Source organism: Astatotilapia calliptera, chromosome 5 (assembly GCF_900246225.1).
Source record: "Astatotilapia calliptera chromosome 5, fAstCal1.2, whole genome shotgun sequence".
NCBI classification, from domain to species: Eukaryota; Metazoa; Chordata; class Actinopteri; order Cichliformes; family Cichlidae; genus Astatotilapia; species Astatotilapia calliptera.
Genome location: NC_039306.1, coordinates 12,965,071 through 12,978,629, shown reverse-complemented (window position 1 = coordinate 12,978,629; position 13,559 = coordinate 12,965,071). Strand labels below are relative to the sequence as shown.

General features: G+C 39.7%; 1 protein-coding gene across 3 annotated transcripts in view; it reads right to left on the bottom strand.

Annotated features, from left to right (window-relative positions):
• LOC113022170 (glutamate receptor-interacting protein 2-like) overlaps nucleotides 1-13,559 on the bottom strand; it is a 181,780-nt gene that overhangs the window by 43,004 nt on the left and 125,217 nt on the right. For all 3 annotated transcript variants that reach the window (XM_026167298.1, XM_026167300.1, XM_026167299.1), the window contains exons 2-5: nucleotides 6,532-6,609; nucleotides 2,365-2,500; nucleotides 2,040-2,185; nucleotides 575-661 (exon numbers count right to left, since the gene is read on the bottom strand). In XM_026167298.1, the coding sequence (XP_026023083.1) occupies nucleotides 575-661; nucleotides 2,040-2,185; nucleotides 2,365-2,500; nucleotides 6,532-6,609 (447 nt within the window). The remainder of the gene's footprint in view (nucleotides 1-574; nucleotides 662-2,039; nucleotides 2,186-2,364; nucleotides 2,501-6,531; nucleotides 6,610-13,559) is intronic.

The following is a 13,559-nucleotide window of genomic DNA, read 5'->3' as shown; positions in this document are numbered from 1 at the left end:
ACACATTACAAAGAAATACCACATCAGCTTAATATTTACTTATTTATTTATCTACATTGCAGTAAATAAAAATGTGATATGGCATTTTTTTACCCTTATCCTAAAATGCTTTTAATGTATCATTTGTTGAGAAAATCGAATATTAAAATGTAAACTTCAGATCTTTAAATACAAATTTAGATGAACCGACAAAAACAAAGCAAGGGGAGTGATGTTGTCTTTCTTTTTGGTCTAGACAACCCAAAATGTGATGTGCAGATATGTGGATGCCAGGTCCTAGGAGGTTAACATTAACAAAGTAGAGAAACACTGCCAAACTACAACCATCACAAGGTGGCAGTTCAAAAATATTCCTCTCAGTAGAATGAGTAGTATAATTAACTAATTTATTCATATATTTACTAAGCATAGACAAAATTCCTTTCTAATAAATATGGGAACAGCTGCTGTACAATATATTGCCAACAGTTCAATGTAGTGTAGATGACACCATTTCACTAATATGTTACTTCTAACTAAGTGCATAACCATAAAAAAAACATACAGTAATGGGCTTTTTTTAAGTGACAGATACCTCTCATGACGAAACCAAAACTGTTCCCTTCTTTGTGCAAACAGATGTCAATTGTCTTTGATATAACCCCTGAGGTGCTGTCTGGTGCTTTGAGTCAAGAAACACACACACAGAAACACAGAGAGAGAGAAAGAAAGAGAATTGAGGGATTAATCCGGCACAATTAAAATGTATCAGCATAACCTGAAGTTTACATCATGACATTAGAGCACTGATATTTAATGTAGAACAATTAAACAATAATAATTACTTGAATGCTCTTCAATTACACTGCACTACAAAACAAAACAAAAACACTCCTGTATTAAACTATGCATGGTATTTGAGTGTCAATTCAGGATTCCCTTAAATTTCTATACTTAAAAACTACACTTATTATCGTAAAATTAAATATCCTAAAATGAAAATAATGTTCTGAAGAGAGATGTTGAAGGTTCAAACATCCATCAGTGTTGTTTTCTGAGGCAAATCTATTCAGCTAGCCACAGCCTATCAAAATACAACACTATACAGTTCAATTTGGTTGAAAAATGAAAAGTTGTCTTCTCAGCAAATAATCTAGTTAAATGCCATTCCCATAGAGCATTTTTCCTTTTAAATATTAAAAACCCCCTCATTTGTATCATCTATATAGCTTCATGTAGACTTTGTTTTTAATTGGGTTATGTCACATTGTGTGCTGCACTGTGAGTATAGCTGAGCAGGCCTCTTGGGAGTCCGTAGGGCGCATTGGTAGAGCAACATTTGGCACTGCTTTCTTGTAAGAAAGTTTGGTTTGTATTGTGCTGTTTGGAGAGGTGTTGAGGAGGAAAAGTATCCTTTTTACTTTTCTATCCAATTTAACTAATAGCTTGTCTTTTTGTGGGAATCTTTTCAGTGACATGAACAGATGTCTTTTCAACAAATCTTTTCATTTAGTTATTTTACAGGGTGGACATGTTCAAATGAAATAATTTTTCCTGTGTGTGTTTCCTCAGCATGTGCTGCAGATAAAATAAAATAGACAAGTGTAATAGATCCAGCAGTATAAATATTGTTCAGATGACACAGGACAAAGTTTTATAACGTTAAATAATCTAAAGCTATAAAATGACTATCAGTAAATCCCTATGATTGAGAAGTACAGTAAAGACAGGAGACTGTGCCAAGAGTTTAATCATTTAAATGAATGAAGGAGCTGTCTCTTAGCAAGTAAACAAATGTATCAATATCTAGCGCCAATGTTCAGTATCAATGAAGAAGTAGTATATACTATACATAGTGAGACCTTGGGGTGACATGCGGGTTTTGTCTGTATCTAGCTGTCATTTACATTTACTTTTCTATTCAGAATTACAATATTCATTCCAGTATCCGGCAATTTCTAATGTGATATTGGATAGGACCTTACTGACATCACTAACTCATATCTTAACGACTTTATAAATCACGTAGAAACAACCAGCCTAGCTGTACAAATACATACCTGTGGGGGGCAGTTCATACTCCACCTCCAGCAGAACCCTCTCTCCTACATTTTTCAATAAGCTGATTATCTCTTCGTGCCGCAGTTTGGTCAGATTGATCCCATTCACGGATTTGATGTAGTCCCCAACATTTAACTGGTCACTCCTGCACAAAGAAGGGACAAAAAGATGTAAAGGCTTGCACAAATGAGAAAGGCTTTAACCACATGTTTCTTTTTCCTTTTATAAAATGACCCATTTATGGTACAGAATATTGCTGAATAGCAAGACAGTCTGAATCTATGTATTCATCCTCATCTTAGAGGTTGACTGTGTTTCACTCACCTGGCTGCCAGTCCTCCAGGTCGTAAGTTTGATACACGTGGTTTTCCATCCTTATCAGTTCCTCCTGAGATGGTGAGGCCCAGTGTGCTGCCTTCTTTCTTCACCAGCTCCACCATAGTCACCCCCCGCAGAGCTTCTAACCAAACACACACACACACGCACATAAAAACGATACACACACAATACAGGCAGAGGGAAGGACATACCAATACACACACAGGGATGTGTACACAGACATATGTAGCCACACTCAAACATACAAAATACAGGAGAGGAATAAGTGGTTAGTGTCTGTTCATTCATTCCAATTCCTGGATTAAAGCTTTAATAGTTTCTAAAAGATAAAAACAAACTAAGACAATTGCTCCTGTTTGTCCTTGAGTGAGACACTGATCTCGTGTTGGCTTAAAAGAGCTGAAATGACTAAAACGTAATGTGAATTTCAGACAAGATAAGAATCAGATAATGATAATTAGGAGTGCCCTTTGTCTCTTGTTGTCACTCCACTTGAAGACTTCCTGGCAGGGATGAAAAGGTCTTTAAAGGTTAAAGTACACCAGCAGAAAGCAGAAGTTTAGATCAATTTTCACTTCCAGCTGAGAAATTAACAAAAGTAATCAACACTGCACCTAATATACTTTGCTGCTAAAACGTTATATTTTACAGAATCTGCAACTCTAACTGTCCTTATTAAACAAACAATCAAACAAAAAAGCAAACAAACAAATAATTTAGTAAGTATAATTATTTGAAAAAACTGTCCACAAAATATACTACATTTTCTTGACCAATAATGTTACTTTCATTAACTTCGAAATAGCTGTTATGTACAGTTAAAACTCTAATGAATCCTCTGAAAGAAGGATCAAGGATTGGTGGACCACTCTGACTTTTTCAACATGAGGACAAAAGAACTGTGTAATGCAGAAGAACTACTTAATGCAATATTCCCTAAACACCTAAATAGACTACTCCATGAACCAAAGAAACACAACATTCATGAGAATTCCATCAAAATTCCAACACTTATTAAAAAACTATTTTTAGAGTGAGTTGAAGTTGTGTCATTTTTTTCGGTATTCTAAAACATATAAGGCCGATTGAGTTTGGTTAAGTCATGATGGGAGTAATTATTACTGGTCAAAAAAAATGGCATGAGTAAGAAAAATGTAAGACTTTCTAGGTTCATGAAAAGGCTAAGGAATTTGGTTCAAAACAGCCAGGGGAATCTTGGGAGATGAATAAGCCTTTACCAAAGTAATAAGTAAACTAAAACCCCAGAGCTGTCATGACATGGTGTTGCCTTCCCATTTGTCTATTTGTATCATTACCATTTACATACACCATGAGCGCACAGAAGCATTCCCATACACAAAAACACATCAACACACAAGCAGATGAGATAAAGCTTTTGTGTGATAGATGCCTAGATTAGGTACATCCCTCAGGCAACACTCAGGATCAGTGAAGTGCTTCACACCACAGTTATCTCTGATAGGCATTATGCAGCATATACAGGGACATGCACATTATTAGCAGAAAGGCACTCATTCATTCATTAGTCCTTGTGCTACTCACATTTGCATAAAAGCAACGCTTTTCCAAATGTAGTCTGGATGATGTGAACATTTTCTGAAGAGAATCCATCACTAATTTTTTTTTCTGCAAAGCTGCAGAACTGAGGATGTTGGAATTCATAAAGTTTTGATCTTGTAGAATGATTTTTATACTGCACAAAAGAAAACTTGTAGAATGATTGATGTACTACAGAGAAATGGGAGGAGTATTACTGTACATGTAATAATGATGAGATAAACGGAAACACTTAAAATACAATAATAATAATAATTATTTTAAAATAATTTTAAAAAAATTCTTAATTTTTTAAAGCAAGCAAAGTGACCTAAGTTCTAGGAATGTAGCTGACTTATGTACAAATTGATAAAGATGTGACCTAAAAGATGATCAGAAAGAGGTCACAGATACATAACACAGAATAATAATAATACTAATAATAGACCTATTTAAAACTTCACGGGGAAACAAGCAGAAAACAATTCTTTTTTAAAGATTCCTTAAGCCTAGAAGAAGTTAATGAAAAGATGATGAAACTATAACTGAAGGCTCTCAACCTTTGACGAGCCATAAATTACAGTTTTCATTCATGTTGTCAATTATAGTGTATTGTTGGGCAATCATCAATAATGAGGAGGTTATAAAACAGCTAAAAAAGCTAAGGGGAAAAAAAAAATCAGTATTAGTCATCAGCTCGACTAAATGTGTAGTTTTGGACCTTTGGTTAGTCATGACTCAGATATAAATGTGTGCTTTCTAGAAAAGCAGCCAAAAAAAACAAACTTAGAAAGCTTTCTTAGGTAAGATGTTTACTTTAGAAGACTAAGTTTAATTGTGACCATTGGTAATTTCCAAGAAATACATTTTTTTAAAGCATTGGCTACTGGCTACACCCCTTTAAACAGAATTTTTAGGATATACCTTAAAAAACACAGACAGAGAACAAGAGAGAAAGTGACAGACAGAAAATTACACATTACAGGGAGTGCAGAATTATTAGGCAAATGAGTATTTTGTCCACATCATCCTCTTCATGCATGTTGTCTTACTCCAAGCTGTATAGGCTCAAAAGCCTACTACCAATTAAGCATATTAGGTGATGTGCATCTCTGTAATGAGAAGGGGTGTGGTCTAATGACATCAACACCCTATATCAGGTGTGCATAATTGTTAGGCAACGTCCTTTCCTTTGGCATAATGGGTCAAAAGATGGACTTGACAGGCTCAGAAAAGTCAAAAATAGTGAGATATCTTGCAGAGGGATGCAGCAGTCTCAAAATTGCAAAGCTTCTGAAGCGTGATCATCGAACAATCAAGCGTTTCATTCAAAATAGTCAACAGGGTCGCAAGAAGCATGTGGAAAAACCAAGGCACAAAATAACTGCCCATGAACTGAGAAAAGTCAAGCGTGCAGCTGCCAAGATGCCACTTGCCACCAGTTTGGCCATATTTCAGAGCTGCAACATCACTGGAGTGCCCAAAAGCACAAGGTGTGCAATACTCAGAGACATGGCCAAGGTAAGAAAGGCTGAAAGATGACCACCACTGAACAAGACACACAAGCTGAAATGTCAAGACTGGGCCAAGAAATATCTCAAGACTGATTTTTCTAAGGTTTTATGGACTGATGAAATGAGAGTGAGTCTTGATGGGCCAGATGGATGGGCCCGTGGCTGGATTGGTAAAGGGCAGAGAGCTCCAGTCCGACTCAGACGCCAGCAAGGTGGAGTACTGGTTTGGGCTGGTATCATCAAAGATGAGCTTGTGGGGCCTTTTCGGGTTGAGGATGGAGTCAAGCTCAACTCCCAGTCCTACTGCCAGTTTCTGGAAGACACCTTCTTCAAACAGTGGTACAGGAAGAAGTCTGCATCCTTCAAGAAAAACATGATTTTCATGCAGGACAATGCTCCATCACACGCGTCCAAGTACTCCACAGCATGGCTGGCAAGAAAGGGTATAAAAGAAGAAAAACTAATGACATGGCCACCTTGTTCACCTGATCTGAACCCCATTGAGAACCTGTGGTCCATCATCAAATGTGAGATTTACAAGGAGGGAAAACAGTACACCTCTCTGAACAGTGTCTGGGAGGCTGTGGTTGCTGCTGCATGCAATGTTGATGGTGAACAGATCAAAACACTGACAGAATCCATGGATGGCAGGCTTTTGAGTGTCCTTGCAAAGAAAGGTGGCTATATTGGTCGCTGATTTGTTTTTGTTTTGTTTTTGAATGTCAGAAATGTATATTTGTGAATGTGGAGATGTTATATTGGTTTCACTGGTAAAAATAAATAATTGAAATGGGTATATATTTGGTTTTGGTTGTTAAGTTGCCTAATAATTATGCACAGTAATAGTCACCTGCACACACAGATATCCCCCTAAAATAGCTAAAACTAAAAACAAACTAAAAACTACTTCCAAAAACATTCAGCTTTGATATTAATGAGTTTTTTGGGTTCATTGAGAACATGGTTGTTGTTCAATAATAACATTATTCCTCAAAAATACAACTTGCCTAATAATTCTGCACTCCCTGTTCATAGAAATTTATAGGTATGTAGCTAGTGGTAGTTGGTGTTGGCCACTTACCAGGTATGCTGTGTCTTCTCGAGGCCATGGTATGCTCTGGTCCAGAGATATCCTTAGTTTTCCCATATGGTCCATCATCTAAAGAGAAAAGAGAAACAGAATTGAACTTTAGTATTTTTAAATGTATTTTGGAACAGTTAAAGCTTCAATATTTTGACTGTGACAAGGCAAAAATGATTAGTTTATATGAACCCGAGGAAGGAGCTTGGAAAGAAAAGCGTCTGGACTTCTTTGAGTTGCTTGAAGACGTTTCACCTCTCATCAGAGAAGCTTCTTCAGTTCTAAGGTCAAATGGCAGAGAGTCCCAGATTTAAACCCAGTGGGAGTTTCCCCCCAAAGAGGGACAAAGTGATCCTGGTGATCCTCTACCTAATCACATGAGCCAAGGTGTGAAAGCGGGTGTGGGTCACAATCAGCCAAGGTGTCGGGTGAGCCCATTGTGAAACCTGGCCCCACCTTATCATGTGATTTCCTGAGATCAGATGGCCCAGGATGTGAGTGGGCGTTAAGGTGTCTGGGAAGGGATCTCAAAACTGGATTATAGATGGCAGACAGTTGGTGTCGTAAACCACCGCCTCTGTTCAAAGATGGTCGCTTACAGTGGACATAAATGGCTTCTTTCACTCCTCTTTCAAACCATCTGTCCTCTCTGTCCAAAATGTGAACATTGGCATCCTCGAAAGAGTGTCCTTTATCCTTAAGATGCAGATGGACAGCTGAGTCTTGTCCCGTGGAGGTGGCTCTTCTATGTTGTGCCATGCGCTTGTGAAGTGGCTGTTTGGTCTCTCCGATGTAGAGGTCTGGGCATTCCTCGCTGCACTGTACAGCATACACCACATTGTTAAGTTTGTGTTTAGGAGTTTTGTCTTTCGGGCTAACCAGTTTTTGTCCGAGTGTGTTGCTGGGTCTGAAGTACACTGGGATGTCGTGCTTGAAGAGAACCCTCCTGAGTTTTAGACTACGATGACCTGGATGACTGAGAACCTTCACAGACGAACCCGAGGATGAATTATCAGGTTTGCTTGGGGTGCACTGTACGTATGGCTATCTGACTCAACAGAAAGTCCTCAACACAAATAATGAAGGACACCACAAACGAATAACTACATAAAAGACCAAAAAATTCCATTTATTAATGGTGCTTATATACTGTAACCATACACCTAAAGACCTGTTTAGAAAAGCAATCATGCTAACACTGTCGGCACCTTTTTAGCTCACTTTCAACACAGGAATCACATTTCATATCTTAACTGACTGTGGTGTCCTCCCAAACTTCTCACATGTGATACTGAATATATGAAATTTGTAGCAACATAATAATACCCCTGCACATTAGTTTATGACCATAAGATGATCACAAAGCTCTTTTGTTTTTGATTTGGACTTTGTTATTCAGATATATCATTTCATTCACACTCTCATTCACACCTGTACACAGCTTCCGTAAATTGTATTGCTTGTCAGTGATGGTACTGTTGAGTAATGGTTTCTGCTCCCAGTTTCAGTTGACACTGGTCTGAGCATATCTGATGATGATTCTGAGAGGTACAACAAAAATGTCTGATAGCTAATCCATGACTGAGAATGTAAAGACAAGCCTGCAGCACTGCATCTGTTACTTCTATCAATCTTTTTTTTCCTTAAGGATCAAAGGGGTTTCATGCCCCAACTGAACAGATGCAAACACAGTTGGCCTTCCTGCCTTTAGAGCTGCAAATATTCTCTAAATGCTTCTTCGAGGGAATTTTCTCCCTTGTAAGAGTTTTTTTTTTTAAAGAAATGCTGTGTAAAATGTTGAAAAAAAAAAAACACCCCACATTTGTAATCTCCGTACTACAACTGAAATTGCATCAGTTTTGCACACTACTATGTGAAGATTACATGTAAGGGAGATTTTCCAGTTACCTACACACTGTCACTTTAACTAACTTTAAGTAGGTTGACACATTGGCAAATACCCAGAAGAGCTGTTGAAGGAAGTCTCCTGCCAGTTTGGACAATGAAACAGAGGCCAACACTATATGTCACATTTGGGGGAACAGATGTCATGCTTTATAGTCTGCGGCAGAGACTTTCTGGCAAATATCTAGAAGACATTTAATATTTTATTTTTCTTCTGCTCAGATCACCACAGCTTTCTAAAGCTGTTCTTTTTTTGTTCCTAAATTAAAAGCACAGGAGGGAATCTTGTATACAAACTTAAATTAAATGTCACAATGCCTGCCTGTCTACATACTTGCAGTAACCACTTTCCTTTTTAATTGGGAGGTTCTTCCAATAAAGAAAGTACTTTTTGAATACAATATCAATGATGTGATCATGAATATGAAGCAGTTGCACAGCTGCAGTTTCCAGTTTTAATTCCTGTCTATCTAACAAAGATAATAGTAATTCTGCCTGTAGGTGGTGTCAATGTGCTCTATCTACAAGTGAGCCACCCGCTGACAGCGTGACTGCAACTTTTCTTTTTTATACATATCTGCAAAATTAATTTGGCTCTGCATGAATTGTCCAGGAATGTCTTTCTGCTATTTATGAAGAAGAACAAAGAGGGGCCAGAAATTATTGCGGATATAACTGAATATCACTAAATATATGTATTTGATGCATCATAATGTCCTTTTGGCACTAGTATCACACAATAATGCAAATAAATCGAAGCTGCTCTTTTCTTTTCTACCATAGAACGAATATAGAGCTTTTGTGTAAGGAATCATTTTTTTACTATAAATCTGCTTTTCCTTTTCAATCTATTATTGAGTACAATTATATTAATGCACATATTTTAAGGACTCATCTATGATATATTAAGGATATTAAGTATTTTGCTAACCCACACTCTTTAACTTAGTTTGACAGCAGCTGCGACAGCAGAGCTGAGCTTGTTGTTGTTGTTGTGACTCTGAAGGGAAAGGATGTGTCCTACTTTACAACCTCTGCTCCATCGGAGGGATGGGATAAGTTTAACAATTCATAAACCACTTCCCAGTTATTTTCATACTCTAATTCAGAAGTTGCATTAAAACCAGGCACAATTATGCCACAGCTTAAACATAAATGTCTTAGCCAATTTTCCAAAATAAATGCATATTTGTAATGCTGTTCCAGAGCAACATTTTAAATCAGCTTACTACCATTAGCAGAGTAAGCACTTAAAAAACATTTGTAACAGTACCAAAGAAACCGCAAACGTTAGCTGGCCAGAATTAACGATTGTGTGACATATTACTTTAACAGCCAAATTAACAAGGTATTTGCTTTCTATATTTTACTAATATGTCAAGAAATCTCTGTATGTTGTCAGTCTTCACACTGGGCAGGCCTAATGCTAAGGGTCAGAGTAAGTGCTCTAAGTTTTATTTTAATCACCAGAGGCAAAAGTAACATCATGTTCAGACAGTTCAGAAAGTATTCTATATTCAATTCCACCAGGATCAACACATTTTTTCTTCTTTTTTTTTTTATTGTTGTCACTACATGTTCCTGAAATTATTGACATTCTATGATCTCTAGTTGCCACATTGCTGCTAGTGTCTTCCTGTGTGGTAGCGAGTTTCCTGTGACATCTACCTTCCCTGATACTGACAGGACTAAAAATAGTCCTGTAGGAGTAGGAGCAGAAACACATTTGAGGTAGAAGGATATAAGTACACATAAACCCTTTTTAATCACTACAAGTGTACGCCTGTGAGTGCAGAAACTCCATTCATTTTTAATAGAATTAAAATCTATACATTGGTCTGGCGGTTTGCACAGTTGACTAATGGCTCATTCAGTTTACAACATGAAAGAGCAGAAAGGTTAGGTCAGCATATGAGTTGGTGTGGGTTTTTTTTTTAATGTGTTTTATGTTTTTGAGCTTGCGTATCTATCCTTTTTCTGTGTCTAAATATCATAATTAGTTACAATGTTTATGTTGTTTATTCAACATATGCATAACTCCTTCACTGTCAAGGCTTTGGCCTTTAAACAAATTGGTGAACTAAATTTTATTGTGTGCCGGGTGGTGGCCAGGAGCGGAGGCCCTGGCGGACCGATCCCCGGCTGCCAATTGGGACATGGAATGTCACCTCTCTGGTGAGTTAGTGCGTGAGGTTGAGAGGTACTGGCTAGATATAGTCGGGCTCACCTCTACGCATGACTTGGGCTCTGGAACCAGTCTTCTGGAGAGGGGCTGGACTCTGTCTCAGTCTGGAGTTGCCCCTAATGAGAGGCGGCGGGCTGGGGTGGGTATTCTAATATCCCCTCGGCTTGCTGCTGGTACGTTGGGGTTCTTCCCGGTGGATGAGAGGGTTTGTTCCCTCCGCCTTAGGGTCGGGGAACGGATCCTGACTGTCATCTGCGCTTATGCGCCGAGTGGCAGTTCAGAGTACCTGGGTGGGGTGCTGGAAGGTGCTCCACCTGGAGACTCTGTTGTCCTGCTGGGAGACTTCAATGCTCACGCGGGTAACAACAGCGAGACCTGGAGGGGCGTGTTTGGGAGGATCGGCCTCCCTGATCTGAATCCGAGCGGTGTTTTGTTATTGGACTTCTGTGCAAATCACAGTTTGGCCATAACGAACACCTTGTTCAAACAGAAGAGTGTCCATAAGTGCACGTGGCACCAGGACGCTCTAGGCCGCAGGTCGATGATCAATTTTGTAATCGTATCACCCGACCTGCGACCATATGTTCTGGACACTCGGGTAAAGAGAGGGGCTGAGCTGTCAACTGATCACCACCTGGTGGTGAGTTGGATCAGGTGGCGGGGGAGGATGCTAGACAGACCCGGTGCACTTAAACGTGTAGTAAGCGTGTGCTGGGAACGTCTAGCAGAGGCCCCAGTCCACGAGATCTTCAACGCACACCTCCGGCAGAGCTTCAACAGCATTCCGAGGGATACTGGGGACATTGAGTCCGAATGGACCATGTTCAGCATCTCCATTGCTGAAGCTGCTGCATTGAGCCCCGAACCAAATGGTGGACACCAGAGGTGAAGGGAGACACCAGGCTGAAGAAGGAGTCCTATCGGGCTTGGTTAGCCTGTGGGACTCCGGAGGCAGCCGACAGGTATCGACAGGCCAAGCGGAACGCAGCTCGGGCAGTGGCTGAAGCAAAAACTCGGGTGAGGGAGGAGTTCGGAGAGGCCATGGAAAAAGACTTTCAGACTGCCTCGAAGAGATTCTGGCAAACTGTCAGGTGTATCAGGAGGGGAAAGCGGTGCTCTACCTGCACTGTGTATAGTGCTGGCCTCTCCCTTAGAGATAGGGTGAGAAGTTCAGCCATCCGGGAGGGGCTCAGAGTAGAGCAGCTGCTGCTCCACATCGAAAGGAGCAGCTGAGGTGGTTTGGGCATCTGACAAGGATGCCTCCTGGGCGCCTCCTGGGTGAGGTGTTCCGGGCATATTGCACCGGGAGGAGGCCCCGGGGCAGACCCAGGACAGGCTGGAGAGATTATATCTCTCGGCTGGCCTGGGAACGCCTTGGTGTTCCCCCAGATAAGCTGGAGGAGGTGGCTGGGGAGAGGGAGGTCTGGGTTTCTCTGCTTAGGCTGCTGCCGCCGCGACCCGGCCCCGGATAAAGCGGATGAAGATGGATGGATGGATGGATGGATGGAAATTTTATTGTAAAAAACTTCGTTGTATCCTTTAACCTTAATTAATGTGTCACATGCATTTATGCAAAGCACAATTACAAAAATTAATATTTCCACAGAACATAAAATATTTTAAAAATCCATGGTAGCATATTTAAAGCGAAGCTTTTATATATAGCTTGTAGTTTTACCTTTATCGACCATTTGATGTCTTTACAAGAAACAGTTCAGCAATATATAAAGTGATATCCTCTAACAATGACACAATTTCCTGGCTTCTAACAATTTCAAATATGCAGTCTGTCGCACTGGAAATGCTTAGAAATCAGTTCTCTTCCCAGCAGTAACAGTTAAAAGGAGGCCATTGTTGTTGTGTCTCAGAGTCTAGAGATCTTCACAGAGGTGTAATAAGTTTAATAATTCATAAGTTGTGGATTCAATTTAGCTTTAAACTGCTTTCATAAGTTATATGGCTGGCTGTTCCTGCTGTGGGGCTGTCACAAGTATAATGGACCCTAAAGGCTGCTCATCAACACACACACGCATGCTTACATGCAAAATATGTGCATGAAAATAAAACTCAAGCATGCTAGAAAATACAAATGTACACTTGCAAAGACATCAGGAATGCTTTCAGCAACTTGGCCATCTCTGCCGCACTGACTGGATGTAAGACAAACTGATTTAGTCACAACTTACCCCCTCGAGCACTATGAATCTGCAGCTCTCATCCTCCAAACCCACATATCTCCAGTGCCAGAGTTTCTGTGACTGAGGTATCAGATCACTACAAACTTGTTTGTCATAACAGGCCTTTGGAAGCATAGCACATCATCTGCTAGCAATACTAGTCTTTTTCAATGGATATACATATCATCTTCACACTGACACTTTTTCTTTTTAAAACCTTTTTTTCCACTGCCTCTCTTCTCGGTTCCCCAACACTTTCTGATAAATTAGTGCCTCCGAGTGAATAATTTGAATGTGATTAGGCTAATGACTGCCGGCACTGTCAGCTCACCAAACAGGTTGAGTTACAGAAGAGGCGTCAGGCCAGATTTCCTCCTGCAGCAGAAGTGCTGGCATAATGCTTACAGCATGAGTATCTTTTCAAGCAGAGACAGTAATGACTTTAGCATGTGCTGGGCAGGTTTTACAGAACAAAGGATGGATGTCATTGGACAAATACAAAGTAATTTTTGTACAACAGGTTTTAAGTTCAGATTCATTGCTCTGTAGCAACAATGGCACAGCTGTTAAATGAAAAGGGCTGAATTATTTTAAATGTTTATTATTTTCCGAACAAAACTAAACAGCTGAACAGAAATTGCAATATACTTATGTTGTTACAGTTACATGTAGCATGCCAACATTTCTTGTCAGCTAAATGTTCACTCAGGATATACTGCAAAAGCAATATGCTACTGTATGTGTGCATGTGTGTGCCCCAC